Here is a 15,664-nt window from a genome sequence, read left to right as displayed (position 1 = left end):
TAACACCAAGGACTGGCAAAACTGAGTAGCTCGTTCAAGGCCACACGACAAGTAAGAGGAAGAGCTGGGACTGACGGAGGACTTAGCAGACTCACTTTGCACTCTAAGTCTGTGCTTTTAACCCATCCTAGCTTTTCCAGATGTATGTAAACTGGAAAGAAACACACCAAAGCGATCACAGAGGGAGGGGAGAAAATCACACCTCAAGCCTGGGGAGGCCTCACTGGCCTCACCTTCCCTAGGAAGGAAGGTGTTGAGAGAATCTTCTCCAAAGGACTAAGCTCCCTGAAGCTCAGGACGAGCCATGCAAGGGTGCCGAAGGCAGTTTCACAAGATTTCTGAACATTTCGAATGCATGCACCCTTCGACCCAGCACAGCCACACTTCGGGAACGTGTCCTACAGATGTGCACAGGCGTGAGTGAGGAGATGTACGAACAAGGTTACAAACCCCGCTCGTTTGGAAAAGCAAAGGCCTGGAAACCCTGCAACCCCTATCAAAGGAAGACGGCTCCAGGAAACTGGTTTGTGCATGCCAGCAAATCCCACGGAGCAGGGCCAATGAGGGAGCGCACCAGCCACTGAAACGTTCAGAGCCCCTCACACCACGATGAACTGCTGGACGGAGGAGCAAAAATACAGAAGAGTGGATATGAGGAACCTTGGTGTTAAGAGGTGGGAAGTATTTTTTTAAAAAGTCATATATGCTTGTATTTTCATAACGAAACTTTGGAAGGATACAAACAAAACCAATAAAAACGGTTACTGGTGTCAGCGGTGGCGGTAGAACAGGGTAGACGAGGGACGGGTTGGAATGGAACTGTTTATTGTGTATGTTCTTACATTTTTTGGTGTGACTGTACCCCACTGAAAAAAGTTCTGATGAGGAACAGGAAAGAAAACAGAAAGACACAGAGCCCTCTGCAGAGGACGCCTGGCTTACTGAGGGCAGTCTGTGCATGTGTGTGTGTGTGTGCACGCGTGCCTCGGTGTATGTGTGCGCGTGCGTGCACGCCCGCGGCTTGGGGGCCAGGCAAGTGGAGGAAAGCCTTGGCTGAAGGTCACCTGATCCATGCCCCTGCGCACGGACAAGCCAGCCCAGAGAGTACTACCCTCTGGTGGGAAGTCAAAGTACAAACAAGCATGGGATGGGGGCCTGTGGAGCACAGCACGAGACAGCAGCAAGGCTTACACCCCCACATCCCAAGCCCCCAGCCCTGGGCCCCTCTTCTTTGGAAGGCCATTCAGGAAGTTGCTCTGTTCCTCCCCTTCTCCTCCAAAGCCACCTGTAAGTCGATGCCCCTGAACGCAGCCCAGGAGCCTAGGGCTAACCTTCGCACTTTCACAGGGAGGTGGGGGTGAAAGGGGGGCAGGGGTCCTCAAAGATCTGCCAGTCCGTTATGGAAACGAGCAAGGGGCTGCAGTGGGCTGGGGGTCAGTGGGTGAGGGCCACTCCTGCGTACAGATCTGCCGTTCTGAGGGAGCACCGCCTGGCCACCGGGGCTGGGGAGGCTCCTGCTTGCCGCAGCCCTACCTGCAGTGCTCCCCATCTTGGGGCAGAGGGGCTTGGCTGTGGACAGTGGGGAAGACGCGCGGGGGGCTCCCGGACCCACAGCAAACTCACATCTCCAGGACCATGACGATGTTGGCCTTTTCTTCGAAGGCATCCACACACTGGACCAGCTTGGGGTGGTGGAGGCAGTTCATTATGCTGATCTCCTGCCGGATATTCTCCTTCTCTTTGGCGGAATACGCCTTGAAGAACTTCCCTGCCCAGATTTTTCCAGTTTTCTTTTCTACAAGTCGAAAGACCTGTCCAAATTTCCCACTGCGAATGAAAGGATGAGGAGAGAAAAGGCAAATTTAGCCAAGCTTTCCACTAAATTGGGGCTGACAAGTGATGGCCTACCGGAGAAATCTAGCCCACCTCTTTTTATAAATACAATGTTACTGGAACGCAGCCGCGCCCATGTGTGTGCATATCGCCCATGGCCGCTTTTGTGCTCCACCGAAACCTCAGCTCTCCATCATCCGGCCCTTTACTGACAACTTTGCCAGCCCTGCTCTCGATCATGAGGTGCACTTCTAACACAGACAACCCTGCGGTCCCTCACCTGGCCACCTTGGCCCGTGCCCGGCCCACAGCCCTGCCCAGTCACCGCCCAGGCTCGCTACTCGGTCAAGGCTGTCATTTCCTGGAGCTGAGGCCTCCGTCTTGGCGGATGGACTTCGCTCTCCTTCGCCGCAGACAGACCCATGACGTCGGGTGGAGGAAGTCCTCCCCACTACGGAGAATTTCTGAGTGGCTGCCTTCCTTCTGCTTCAGTGTCCAGCACGGGTCCCCCAGAGACAGCCCAGGAAGGCCCCCGCTGTCCCCCCGCTGGAGGGAGAGGGGAGTGTGGTGTTCCCCTGACCCAGCTCCAGGGGGCAGTGGAGGCCCCTTGTATGTGACTCTGATGCGGCTGGTGTCACTCCTTTATTTCCCAGAAACCCAGTGGAAATCAAACCCAAGCCCCATCCCCTTGGCCTCCACTGTGCTCCTCCAGGGATAGTTGGTAGGAGACACACAGCCCTGGGGCTGCCGCAGGAGGGGATGGTGTGGCCGACGAGGGCTCAGGGTTGGGGTGTCCGCACTCCAGGGGAGAAATAGAGCAAACGGTGTGGACCAGGTTCATAAAGTGAGCAGTGGTGAGCAGCTGTGCCTTTCAAGGCGGTGGGCTTTACGGATGCACTAAAGCTACAATCGCCCAACAGTGAGATGGACCAGGCTTGACTGCCTCCTGCTGGTGACACAGAAGGCAGCCTCGGACAGTCCGCCCCAGGCCCCAGGGCCTTGTGAGCCCGTGCAGGGGAAGGCACAGGACAGAGGGGCTTGCTCGAGACTCTCGCGGAGCGGAGCCAGCTGCGCCAGCAGCAACTAAGAGGGCCCTGCGTGGGGATGCCCTTGTGGGGTCCTGACTGGGTCCGCACCTCCTCTTTCTGCAGGGGGTCTCGGCGTGGGAAGTTGGCAAAGGCCAGGAAAAGATGGGAAGACAAGTCATGGAATTTAATGATGGGATCTGTGCCACCCCAACCCTGGGGCCTGAAAGATGCTTCCCATTCCACTTACGAGCCTAGTCTCTCTTCGATATCATAGAAGTCAGACACTTTCTGTTCAGTGTTGACGGTCACCGTCCGGTAGTCGATCTCAGGTTCCTTCTCATCTGCAGGGTGGGGGTGGGGTGAGTGTGAGCCATCAGATTCCTCTCTCGCCCCCCTCCGCCCCTCGAGTGTACCTGAGGACAGGTGGCCAGCACTCACCATCATCTGACACTTCCACTTCGTCCTTTGGCTCTGGGGGGAGACAAGGAGGGACACAGAGGACACAGCGATTAGTAGTGAAGGCCCATCGAGAACAAAACGTGCTGGGGGCCTCATCAGACCTCAGCTTTCCCAGGTCCAAGACCACGAAGCCCAGAGCGCTGGGAATGGCCACTGGGTGGGTCAGTCTACAGTGCAACAGAGCCCTGGATACACCGGCAGGCCCTCCTTGCCCTACCAGCAGCTTCTCCACCAGCTCTCACCTCCTCCTTTCCTCTGCAACCTCACAATCCCCTAGACATACACTTCCTAACAGCGCTTCCAGGCCCTCCGACTTTCAGAACCTACCCACAACTGGGACAGCCCCTTTCTGCTCCAGCGCGAAAGTCAGCAGCTTGCCTTGCTCCTAGTATCAAATCTGTTTATCCATTTGATTAGATAACCGTACGTGGAATTCCAGCCACGTACCAGGTATCTTACCAGTTATTGTGGGTATAAGACAGAACACACAGAAGGCATGATCTCTCCTTTCTCGGAGCTCACAGTTAGCGGTGGGGGGGGGCGGGCAGAACTACGTATACTTGAAATCTGCACTGCAGGTGCTCTGTCGTCAAGCTCGCGACATCACAGTACGAGCTGGATATACAAAGCAGGATGTTGATACAAAACAGGGCAACTGTAAGTCAGAGCAGTGATTCTGGGAAGAAGTAGTCCTTGAGTGGTGTCTTAAGGGAAATGCTGGAACACAGCAGGGAGGTGGGTGAGGCTACACGGCGAAAGTGGCAGGTGTTTAAGAGGTATGGCAAGAAAGGGGCCTAGCCGCCCGCGCCGGCTGCTCACAAGGATGTGTCAGAAGTGAACGGGGGGCTGAGGGGCATGAGGGGACAGGCAGGGTCCATCAGAACGCAGCCACGTCAGAGCTCCAGGCTTTCCTTGCCTGCACATAGCTTTGTCCCTATGGAGCCACTATGGCTTCTGGACCCTGGCTGAATGCCTTTCCTTTCTGGGTCCCAGTTTCCTCATCGGTAACAAGAGGGAGCTGTATTTGTAGGTGATTTCTAGTGTCCTTGGCCAGCTCTAGATGCCATGCTTTGGGATGTGCTTTGTGCTCCTCAGTCATGACGTGGGCTGTGTTCCCCTGACAGATGGAGACAGGCAGGTCTTCTGAGGAGATGGAACAAAGACACGAGAGAAGTCAGCGAGAGAGGACAGAGATTTTACAAGGGCGCACGCGCGCGTGCGTGTGTGTGTGTGTGTGTGTGAGAGAGAGAGAGAGAGAGAGAGAATAAGACTTGGGGGAAAGGGTGTAACAAGGGACAGCACATGGATGAATCTCCAAGGAGCAAGAGAGGCTGCAATTTGTTTAGAGTCCTTTTTTTTTTTTTTTTAAAGATTTTATTTATTTGAGAGAGAGCACGAGCAGGGCGGAGGGCAGAGGGAGAGGGAGAAGCAGACTCCCCGCTGCCCAGGGAGCCTGACTCAGGGATCCCAGGACCCTGAGCTTAACGGACTGAGCCACCCAGGCGCCCCGTGTTTAGAGTCCTTAAAATGCTGTTGAGGAAACGAAAAACAAACATAAGTGGGATGGGGCGGAATATTTTGTCACAGGAAGGCAAAGGCCCTGGAACAATAAAAAGGGTAAGAGAGACGGGAATTCTCTGATTAGGGGTAGGGTTTCACCGAGAGCGCCAGGACATGAGCCTAACCGACCAACTCTTCTAAATCACACGCTTCAGAGTGCAGAGTGACCTTGCCAATTCACAGATCATGAGAATGCCGCTGGGAGCAACACCTGGAAGGCAGCAATGGAGTCACATTTCAGGGGGACATTAATTATTCAACCTTTTGGGGTAACAGGCTCTAGGACATCTAGTTAGAACCCAAGCGTGGAAACCTAGTTCCCAGCCAGTAGGCCAACAGAATGCTGCCATGGTGGGGGTAGGGATGTGCCCTGGCCACAAACAAGTATTATTTCTCTGCCCTCAGCAGAGCCCGGGGTCATCCGCGGCTGGAACGAGGGCCGCAGGCACTTAGAGAGTGGCAGCAGGGCTGCTGGGGTATGGAAAGCCACCGAAAGGAAGAGCTGCATGTGAGGGTGAGCAGACAGTCGGGCCTCTCTGGCTGGGGGAAAAGCCTGAAGCAGAGATTTTGTTGTTGTTTTAGAGGGGAGGCAGGGGACAGGGAGAGAGAGAATCTCAAGCAGGCCCCACGATCAGCACAGAACCCCACGTGGGGCTTGACCTCAGGACCCTGAGATCAAGACCTGAGCCGAAATCAAGAGTCGGACGCCCAACTGAATGAGACACCCAGGCACCCCAGATACGGCTTTCTAACAATCGCAACGGCTAAGGGTGAGATGAAGGTTAGACCTTTATCAACTAATCCATGCCGCAACGTGAGAGAACGATCTCGTGTATGCCTCACGCAGGAGGACGGCTGGAGGGGTACGGAACTCGCGTCTGAAGGCGCACCATGAGAACGACAGATGGGGTCAGCAGGTGTGTAGGGCAGTTTTGACAACGGCCCTTCAGACGGGGCTTTAGGGGAAGCAAGGGGCTCAAGTCCGTCACAAAGGATGCTGTCACTGGCTGGGCCCTGGAGACAAAATACTAGCAACAATAGCAACCTTTACTGTGGGGGAGGCCCAGCGTCCTGGCCCACGGTGCCCCCATTTGAGAGAGGGTTCACCCGATGAGGCGTCCCCTTTTCTTTTTGTTCCCATGCCACTCATCTTGGTGTGCAATGAGCAGCGGGACGAGAGAGAAAGAAGGCAGGCTCTCTAGGCCTGGTATCTTTAGGAGGAACTGTCTGGATTTCCCTAGTGAGGGGGTACCAGCCATGGGCCGTCCAATGGCCTGGCACCCGGGGCATTTTGCAGGCAGCCCTGTAGGAGGCATGCAGTTCTAGAACTGGTCTCTCCCACTCACTGCACACCAGTTAGAAGTTACAGAGCTGGCCTCCTGCTCGGCTCTCACTGCACACTCTGCATCCAGCCCTCACCTCTGCCTATCTCCCTTGGCAATTAAGGTGCAGAAGGTTCTCCTGATGCTACGGTTGTGGGGACTGAGATCATTCTCAGGGAAGTCACAGCCCTCTTTCTAGCTCACTGTTCCCCACGACTTTTCTTCTGTTTGAAACAGACCAAGACTCCAGGCTGAGAGGTTTCCCTTCTTCCTTTTCCTTGTCGTGTGGCCTCCGTTCTGCTTGGAGGGGATGTAGCCACCAGGAGAGGGGCAGGGCAGGAGCTGGGGAAAGGCCACAGTTGGGTCAGCCACGCCCTCAAGGATAAAGGGCAGTAGTAATGGGAGGGGTGACGACTTGGTTTCCATCTTTCCACCACAGAAGGAGCTGAAGTACAGCAGGAGGGACTTCGACAAGACATTTCAAAAACCTTCTACTCAGAAAGAGCTAGGACATCCACGAGCTAAGTACAAGAACTGCTCGGACGGTGCTTCTAAACTATTTCTGCAAGCAGGTAAGTAGTGCTGCAAACAGGACCAGCTGAGCCCTTGGGACCCTCACGTGACACGCCTTAGGCAGCCCCCTGGACGGAGCTCTCCGCGGCGCAGGACTGTCGCATGCCCAGTGGGCACTAGAGGGCACCCCAGCCCCAGAGAGGCTGTAGCCCTGGCCAGGGTGAGCAGCCCCAGGAGGCTGATCTCTAGCCCTGGGGCCCCACATCTCTAACTGCCCTCAGGCTTGTGAGGAAGCCCTAACTCTGCAAGAAGCCTTTCTCCCAGCTGTTTTGCTCACAACTATGTATTCTAGAACAAGTTAGGATTAGGAGCAAGGATGGAGTGGACTGCAGAGTCTGAGCAGGGGTAGGTTGCGGCAGAGATGCTGGCCTGGCTGGGAAGGGAGAGATGGGTGTATTGGGGCAGTGGCTCTGTTTACCCAGGTTTGGGGAGACCGGGAGGGGAGCTAGCTGGGTTAGGGATTCTAGCGTGAGGGGTGGCTCTGGCATAAGGAGGCCAAAGACGCAGGGTGAGAACACCCGTGCTTTGTCCCGTACCACCCGGAACAGTGCCAGAACACAGGAGGGGCGCAGGATACACTGGGGGAATGAATGTAGGGGGAGGGTCAGGGTGCTTAGCAGGGACAGAATGGGGAGGTCAGGATGAAGCGGAAAACCCAGGTTGCTAAGGCTCAGGCAGGAGGGGTACCGGTGGCAGTGGGGAGCCGACATCAGCTGGGCTAATGGGAGGGAGGGAGGGTTCTTTGGCACTGGCGTGTTGATGACCACCACAGACCACTGGCTCCACAGAGCGGGGCCACCATAAGCCCCCTCTCACCCCTCCTCTACACGCACACGCATGCGTGCACACGTGCAGTTCACACATGCGTGCATACACGCCCCACTTCTCAGCGAGCCATTTCCCTTTTAAAGTAGAGACAGATGACCTCCTCAGGTTATAACTAACAAGCATCTGACCAGTCCACAGGGGGCTTCACTTGGAACCCCCACCTCCCTCCACCCACCCTCCTACCCCCTCCATCCTCTGCCCCTCAGGCCCCATGCTCAACAACTCTTCTGCCCTTCCCTCCTCCCCGGTAGTCCAGCTGGGCCTGGAGGTGGGAGCAGCATCCAGTCTGGAAGCCCTGGGTGGCCTGGAGCCCTCCTTGGCTTGTAGGCTATTTTTGCATTTCCTTTCGTTTGCTCCCAGCCAGGAGCGGCCCGGCCCTAGGAGGGGAGTCTGAGGACCGCAGCTGGGCTCTGGCTTGGCCGCAGGGAGGAAGGGAAAGGCCACCTGCCCAAAGCCCAGTGGTCCTAGCCCCTGGTCCCCACAGACTCCCCCTGCAGCCCCGGGAGCTGCTGTCCTGGCCTCCTAGGAGCCACCCCTTACAGCTCCCGTGGCCTCCGGTCCTCAGCATGGGGTTTATCAGGGACTCTGCAGTTTCTCCGAGTTTCCTCCATAGAGGACCTGGAAGCTTTCCTTTCCAGATAAGGAACACCTTCTCACTGCCATGTTATCTCTTTCCTTCTCACTTTTCAAGAGGTGGGGAGTGCTCTTCTTAAACAAAGCAATATGCTAGAAACATAATTGAGTGCCCTTCCTGGTGCCCCCACTGCCCCACGCTAACCTGCCAACTCCCCACTCTGCTCATTTCAAAGGGGAGTCAAAGGGCAGCGGATGGTAGTTTTGTTACCCGGTTTCCCCAGCAGACATTTGTAAACAGCTAGGGGGCAGGAGCCCGGGAGTCCAGGACAGCTGCGTGGGGGCCCAGCAGGGCTGTCCCTGGGGCTGGGATCCACGCCTCCACTCCTCCCACGTTCCAGGGCTCGCCAGATAAAGGCTCCCAAGACAGGGCCGCACTCACAACATTGTAAATCTGGTGTGTTTTCCACTGGCATCCTCCAATTTCTTTGTGGAGCCCTCATTTAATATGAAAGTCAAGTTTTAGTATCTATTTTATATCTATTTTTTTTCACCAAAAAAGGGCATCAAACCGTAATGGCTATTCCGTACTCATCATGCCTCTGGCCCTGTGGTGATTTCAGACTTTACTCTCCCCTCTCCTCTCTGCCTCGCACCCTGAAGCTCTCCCTCTCCTGGTGCCCTTTCCCTTGGTGTCCCTCCTCCCCACCCCCAACCTCTTCTCCACCTTGAATTCATGGTTCTCTTCACGTCAAACTTCCTGAAAAAATATTCCACACTCTTGGCCTTTCCTTCTCCCACTTATTCCTTAACCCTGGGGCAACCATTTTCCACCCTGTGGAAACGCTCTGCACTTTGCTCTCAAAGATGACTGCGTCTCAAAGGGCTAAATCCATGAGTCCTCATCTCTTTCTGTATTTGGTGCTGGCTGCTGTTCACTGAGCCCTCTCTGCAACTCACTCCTTCTGTGTTTCTTCAACATGGCTCCAGCTTCTCTTGGTGCTCTGCTCTCCCCCTCGTCCTTCCTTCTGGTCTTGCAGGCTCCTTCGTTTCGGTGTATCTGCGTTGACTTTCCTACCACCCTCTTCGTGACCTCATTGATGCCCATGGCTTCAATTATCAATTAAACAGGTTTCCCAAATCTGTAGCTCTAACCTAAACCTTCTCCTGAGTTCTAGATCAATTGGTCAGTAGTCTGAAGACGCTTGGGTAGCCCTTGGTCACCACAATTACACAGGACTGAGACCAGAATGTGTGTCTTCTGTGGGACTTCCCGCTGCCTAACCTCCAAGTCCCTGGGAGGCAGGTCCCAAAGGAGTACAGGCTTCAGGTCAGATAGCTTGCCACGTACATTACATGCTCTGAGATCTTGGGCAAGTAGCTTCACCCCTGTAAGCCTCATTCTCCTATCTGTAAAATGGGGGTAATAATGGCGGCTACTTCACTGAGTTAGATGCATGAACTGATGCATGTAAAGTGCTTAACACGCTGTTAGCCTACAGCAAGTGCTTGAGATATGTTAGCCACCAAGAACTGTCATAATAAATGGCTTTTCAATTTGTGTTCAGGGCGCCTGGGTGGCTCAGTCAGTTAAGCGTCTGCCTTCAGCTCAGGCCCTGATCCCAGGGTCCTGGGATTGAGCCCCATGTGTCAGGCTCCCTGCTCAGCGGGGAACCAGCTTCTCCCTCTCTCTGTCCCTCCTTCTCCTCATGTTCTCTCTCATGTGCATTCTCTAGCTCTCAAATAAATAAATTCTTTAAATCTTTAAAAAAAAAAAAGCAGTGGATTTAAAAAAAAAAAAAAAGCAACCCAGAAAATCTGTGTTCAGCCAGGGATTGGGAATCATCCTGAGCTCCTCATTTTTCCTTCAACTCTACCCAAAAAGTCACTGAGCATGCTCAGTTCTACCTGCTGAGGCCTTCGTTCATGCCCTTCCGCCCCTCACCCGGACCCCACCACAGAGGCCCCGCCGGGATCTCACCGACTCCGGTGCCATCCCCTCCCCACTTGGGCGCTTCGCAAACTGTCACACGCAGCTGAATCCAGGGGGGCAGAGCATGTGGAACTGAGGGTTTGGAAGAAACCAGGGGTGTGGAGCGGCTGAGAGTGCATTTCCAGCAAGTGCTGGGGTCCCAAGACTGCTGGTCCAGACCACACTCTGGGTAGCAAAGCTCCACTCTTCCTCTAATTCTCTTTCTAAAAAAACTGGTATGATCATATCAATCCCCTGCCTGGAAATCTCTGATGAACTTCACCATGTTACCTAAACTGCCCTTCAGGGTTGCTTCCTCCTGTTCTGTCTCACACAGCATATGCCCTGGCCACACACAAGCTTCTCAAAATGCCATGCATTTCCATCACTTTGCACCTTCGCTCATGCTGCTTCCTCTCCTTATCTTCCCCGCCTCTTGGAAGCCCATTCCTTTTTCCAAGACTCCACATAAGTGTCACCTCCTCTAGGAAGCCTTCCTCCACCTTCATGGCAAACTTATTCATGCTTTCTGCTGTGTCTCCTCCTCCGTTTACACCACTATAAATGCATATATCCCATCTCATTATAGTTACTGTCTACATGGCTGTCCTTCTAGTTAGATTTAAGCCCGTTGTCTAATCTGTCTTTGTGTCCCAAGAACTTGACACCGAGTAGACAGTGAGATAGGAGTGCAAGAGAAGGAGGGAGGTGGGTGCAGGGGGACACTGAAACTTAGGTCCACTCCAGCTCCTGCTTTCCAGGACTGCGCTCCTGATTAACACACCACCGCCCCCTGGTGGCAGTGTACCAAAATTGCTGGTTCAATGTCTTTGGAAAGGTCATGGGTACTTCTTTTAAAGTAAGGATCGGCATCACCACCCTGGAAATCAAGATCCCTAAAGACTCTGCCAACCATCACTGACGTCTTCTCAGTCCTCAGTACCCCTCTCAGTACAGGTTTCTACATACACAAGGTAAGCCATGCACACATATTTCAAGCCAGTGATAAACTGAAGGCAGCCTACCCTCCGGTTTCTCTCCCACTGCTGTGAGTTCAGACTCCTGGCTCGGCTCACTGGTTCCATACACGTTGATTGCGCGCACACGGAACTTATACTCTCGGTCAGACAGCAGGTCCTGGACGTTAAAAGAGGTGCTGCGGCACGTGGCTAGTTCCTTCCACGTTTTGTCCACCGAGTCCCAGATCTCAACGCTGTAGGACTGCACAGCACTGCCACCATCATAGGAGGAGCCATACCAGGACAGGGTCAACGAGGAACTCCGGATGTCAGAGGCGCAAGGCGTGCCGGCTGGGGGGTCTGGCTTGTCTGGGGACAGAGAAGCACAACATCACCCACGTCTTCAGAATTGCAGGGAAAGAACGTTTCTGAATTAGCGTTGTCTTGGAGGAGAAGCCCAGAGAACCTGAGCTGACACCCCTGGTCCTGGCTCTCGTCTCCTCACCATGGTCACACTAAGCACAAACACACTGACACAGAAAGCTCCACAAGTACCTATTTGCTCGAAAAAAACCCTCTTTTTTTGGCTAGTTTTCCAACCTACAAGTCATGATTTCCTGTACTTTGCCTCAGTCCTAAACATATTTCTCTGAGTAAACAGATCTAGGAAGCTGCCCAGAAGGCGTGGACTGCTTCCCATCAAAAATATGTTTTGAGAGAGAATTTAATGTGTGCATGTGTGTCTGTCAGGCCCTAGGTCAGTGGCCTGTGACATAATGAGGGTCAGTCTCCACTTTCTCTGGGACTCGGGAAACGCCTGCCCATGGACAGGCAGAACAGCACAGTGAGCTCTGAAGTCAGACAGATCTGGGTTTGAACACGGCTCTGTCTCCATTCACTACTTGTTAACCTCTCTGTGCCTCAGTTTCCTTGTCTGTAAGCCATGTGGATAATAATAGCAATTGGACCACAAGGCTGTTGTGAGAGTTCCTGGAAAAGTGGCTGGTGTGTATAGACATTGCTATCACTATTGTAGGAGTTTATTTCTTACTTTATAACATGTAAAACGTTACTTCTACCCTCTCTCTTTTATCCTCATAGGACCAGGATAAAACGAGAAACAGTTTCGAAAGCAAACTGCAGTAGCAAATCACAACCATGCCTGACTAAGGGCTGGAAAATGAGCAGAGGACACGAGCAAGAAGCAGCCCCTTTGGCTGGCTGCCTTCCCGTTCAGGCCAGTAACGCAGCCAGCGTCAAGGCAAATCACGCCAGCCTATACTTTAGGGAGGCGATCGAGTTTTGCTGATTTTGATGGTCGCTCCTTTGAACAAAATTCTCCTGTTTTTTAGATTTCACTTTTATAGGTGGTTGATTAAGCTACAGATACCAGTATTCGGTAACCCCCATCTCCCAGCCCCCCCCCACAAGGCAGTCTGAGGTGTAGAGTTCCCCAAACCAGCAATTAAAACCATGCTTTCCATGCTCTGTCATTTTATAAGCTATGTGACCTCGAGCAAATTCCTTAACTTCCAAGTTTCCAAACTTCCAGTTCATCTTTTTTATTTGGACAATTGTGCTAATACGTTATCTACCTTGTAGGAGTTTTGTAAACACCCAAGGCAGCAAACCCAGGGAAAGTACTGCACTTCTACTCTCCCTCCTTCAACAAGGTGGGAAAGCCAAAGAGAATTCTTGCAAATGACTTTGTGCATACAGGGGAGAAAAAAACATTCTGTTGGCATGTGTACGTGTATACACACACACGTACACATATACGTGTCCATTCTCGCCCCTCCCCCAGGCCCCGCGGCTTCCCCATCTCGGCTGAGGATGCCTTGCCCAGAGACGGCCCAGCCTGGGCCCTGCGTGGAGTGGCTCTGGGATTGTGACAGAGCTACTCCCCGCCACTTGCAGTCACTCTGGAGACCTCCTGTGAGGGAACCACTTTCACTGGTTGTTTAAAGTGTTCTCTTAGAAAAACTATTTGTTCTGAAAGATGTATTGGTCTTCTTAGAAATATTTCTGGTGTTGGCTAAGATGTTTATTACTCTCAACTCTTGTAGAGGCAAGTGCTTCAAGTCCTCTCAAGACCCGGCTAAGGAAGTTAAAAAAGCCCAAAGAGGGATGAAAGACAGACTCACTGCTTCCCCCGAAAAAAAACTGCCTGGGAAGTGTCTCGTTGGACACGTTTCGAGTCATGTAGGTTTGTAGGTTTATGCGACAAATGTAGATACACTCCACTGACTGATTTTCTCCCCTCTGTGTTGGTGAAGCAAAGGTTGAGAAATGGGCATTGCAAAAGAGGTACTATTTGTACCCTACCCTGTTCCAGATGTCTCTTGGCTGAAAGGGTCAGAAAGACTGACATAGGATATATGTCGCCCCCTGCAGCACAAGAGAAGATGCAAAATTTGGGGAGGGGGACTTTATCCCAAGAGAAGCTACAATGCTTTCAGGGCATTTGGTTCCAAATTAAGGAGTTCGGACAAGGCTCAAGTCTGAAGTCTAGGGGACTGGAAGCGCCCACCCCCGTGCCTGACCTTAGGGCCATGGGCTTGTGCCTGGTGCTTTCTGTTCTCTTCAACTGACAAGAGCCTCACATAGAGGCTGCATCAGCCAGGGACTGAAACCCTCAACAAACGTCCTCAGAACAGAGGGCCTGTGAGGCTCCCCTCCACACTAAAGACACGGAGGCACTCTGGCTGGGACGGGGACCCTGGGCATGGTCCGGTGAAGGCAAAGCGGGCTCAGTGTCTAGAGCCCTAAGCTCCACGCTGCCCTGGAATTCTCCCATGGCTCCCTGGAGACTTGACTAACAGAATGGGAAACGCTGAGTCTAAGGGAAAAGTCTCCCATGGCAGGATTTTCCCTTCAGTCCCGGGGAAATGGAGGCTCTCCTCTCTACTACCTCTCACTGGAGTAACCGCCCGGGTGGTCTCGTGTGCCCATGGCCGTGCCCAACCCCACCTGGACCTCCCTTCACTGTGCCTCAGCAGCCACTCGCAGCCTTTAGAGAAGGGCAGGGGTGTGAGACCCCCCCCCCCCATCCCCATGGTCATCTGCCTGGATAATCTGGCCCTTGAAAGCTAAGGCACTTTGCTTGCTAAGAATACCCAGCGAGCCAGTGGCAGAGCCAAAAGGAGACTCCGAAACATCTCCCGAGCCTTGTTCCAGGGGCCTGCTTTTTTATGGGCTATCCAGCAGAGTAAGATCTAGAAGCATCTCGCTTCAACCCACGCCAAGCATCACAAAGGGAAATCTCCTGCCCTTAAAAATCAGGAGTTCAAACTCAGATAGTAGTTGGGGATTACTGGGTATTTGGAGATTCTCTCCACTTTGTTTTTCTCCTTTAAAGATATGCAAAGTGACCTGTTTTTCTCCTGCCGGACAAGTTGCTGGAAGGAATGCATCTGGGTTAGCTGCTCTCTGGGGCCCCTCCCGCTCCCCCCTAAGGCAGAGCTGAAAGGGCAGGCGTCTGTGGAAGCTCTCAGAACACACAGACTCCTGAGCTGCCTTTTAAAACATAAGCATTTAAAATAGTTAACCATCACTCATTCAAACTAACCGAGGGAAAGGCTACTTTTTATTACCGTTTTAAAAATAGGAGTCATAGCCTAGATGAAAAAAAAATGGTATTTTAAAGGACAGATGAGAAGTTTACTGCTAACCAGTAGAAGTCGTGTTACATCGGCCTTATTTAGCGGGCCTGCAAACGGGTGCTTCCCACGTGCTTGAAAACTGCGTGGAACAGCCCGAGCGACTCCCGTTTGACGTCTACTTAATAAGCCCTGATCAGATACGGCACAGACGCCCCACGAGACACGCAGCTAAATCTGGGCCTAATCCAGGTTTACTCTGGACTAATGCTAAATCCCTGGGCTCTGAATGAAAGTGGCCTTGCCGGATCCATCAATGCGAGTCCTCATTTTATTGAGCAATTCTATTCTTAGCTCTGGGAGGGGGAGGCAGACAGAGAGCCCGTTCCCCTCCATTCCATTCCCCTCCCAGGACGGCATTTAACATGCTGCTCCTGCCAGCTGGCGGGCAGCCACGCCAATGGCCCTGTCAGCACTGGCCGAGGAGAATAAGAAACGAAACCATAAAAGGCCAGAACCGCAGCCCCGAGGTGGTGCTGGGGGAGGGGAGCGTGTGGCACCAGGGAGCCAGCCAGAGCGGGGGCAGGGGCGCTGGTCACAGAAAAGCAGTTAAAGGAGGTGACCCCCAGGTTCCCCAAGCTGAGGCAGCTAAGACAACACCAAGGAAAACTGGAAACCAACGCGTGCTGATGGGGGTGGGGGTGGGGCCAAATTAATACTTCGGGTACAGATCTAAGTGTGCAGGCAAACTGGGTCACTAGCACCAATGCCCCAAGCCCCCAAATGCTCTTGACTCCTGGGGGGCAAGTCATTGAAATGAACATCTGGAGTCACCAAAGAGAGAAAGAGTGAGAAAAAGGTGTCTCCTGTCTTTTTAGAGATGAGAAATCTATTCCCTGACCCCTTAACACACTGGCCTTCCCAGATTTAAAAGTCCTGATTTAAAGCAGCAAAGCAA

At 53.1% G+C, this 15,664-nt stretch overlaps 1 protein-coding gene across 3 annotated transcripts in view; it reads right to left on the bottom strand.

Moving 5' to 3' along the window:
• MYLK (myosin light chain kinase) overlaps positions 1-15,664 on the bottom strand; it is a 199,906-nt gene that overhangs the window by 29,086 nt on the left and 155,156 nt on the right. For all 3 annotated transcript variants that reach the window (XM_045812534.2, XM_045812532.2, XM_045812533.2), the window contains exons 22-25: positions 11,174-11,476; positions 3,300-3,332; positions 3,109-3,202; positions 1,624-1,827 (exon numbers count right to left, since the gene is read on the bottom strand). In XM_045812534.2, coding sequence (XP_045668490.2) covers positions 1,624-1,827; positions 3,109-3,202; positions 3,300-3,332; positions 11,174-11,476 — 634 coding nt within the window. The remainder of the gene's footprint in view (positions 1-1,623; positions 1,828-3,108; positions 3,203-3,299; positions 3,333-11,173; positions 11,477-15,664) is intronic.

Source organism: Ursus americanus, chromosome 4 (genome assembly GCF_024610735.1).
Source record: "Ursus americanus isolate L20-20 chromosome 4, mUrsAme1.1.p, whole genome shotgun sequence".
Taxonomy (NCBI): Eukaryota; Metazoa; Chordata; class Mammalia; order Carnivora; family Ursidae; genus Ursus; species Ursus americanus.
The sequence above is the reverse complement of the archived record's forward strand: the minus strand, read 5'-3'. Positions and strand labels throughout refer to the sequence as shown.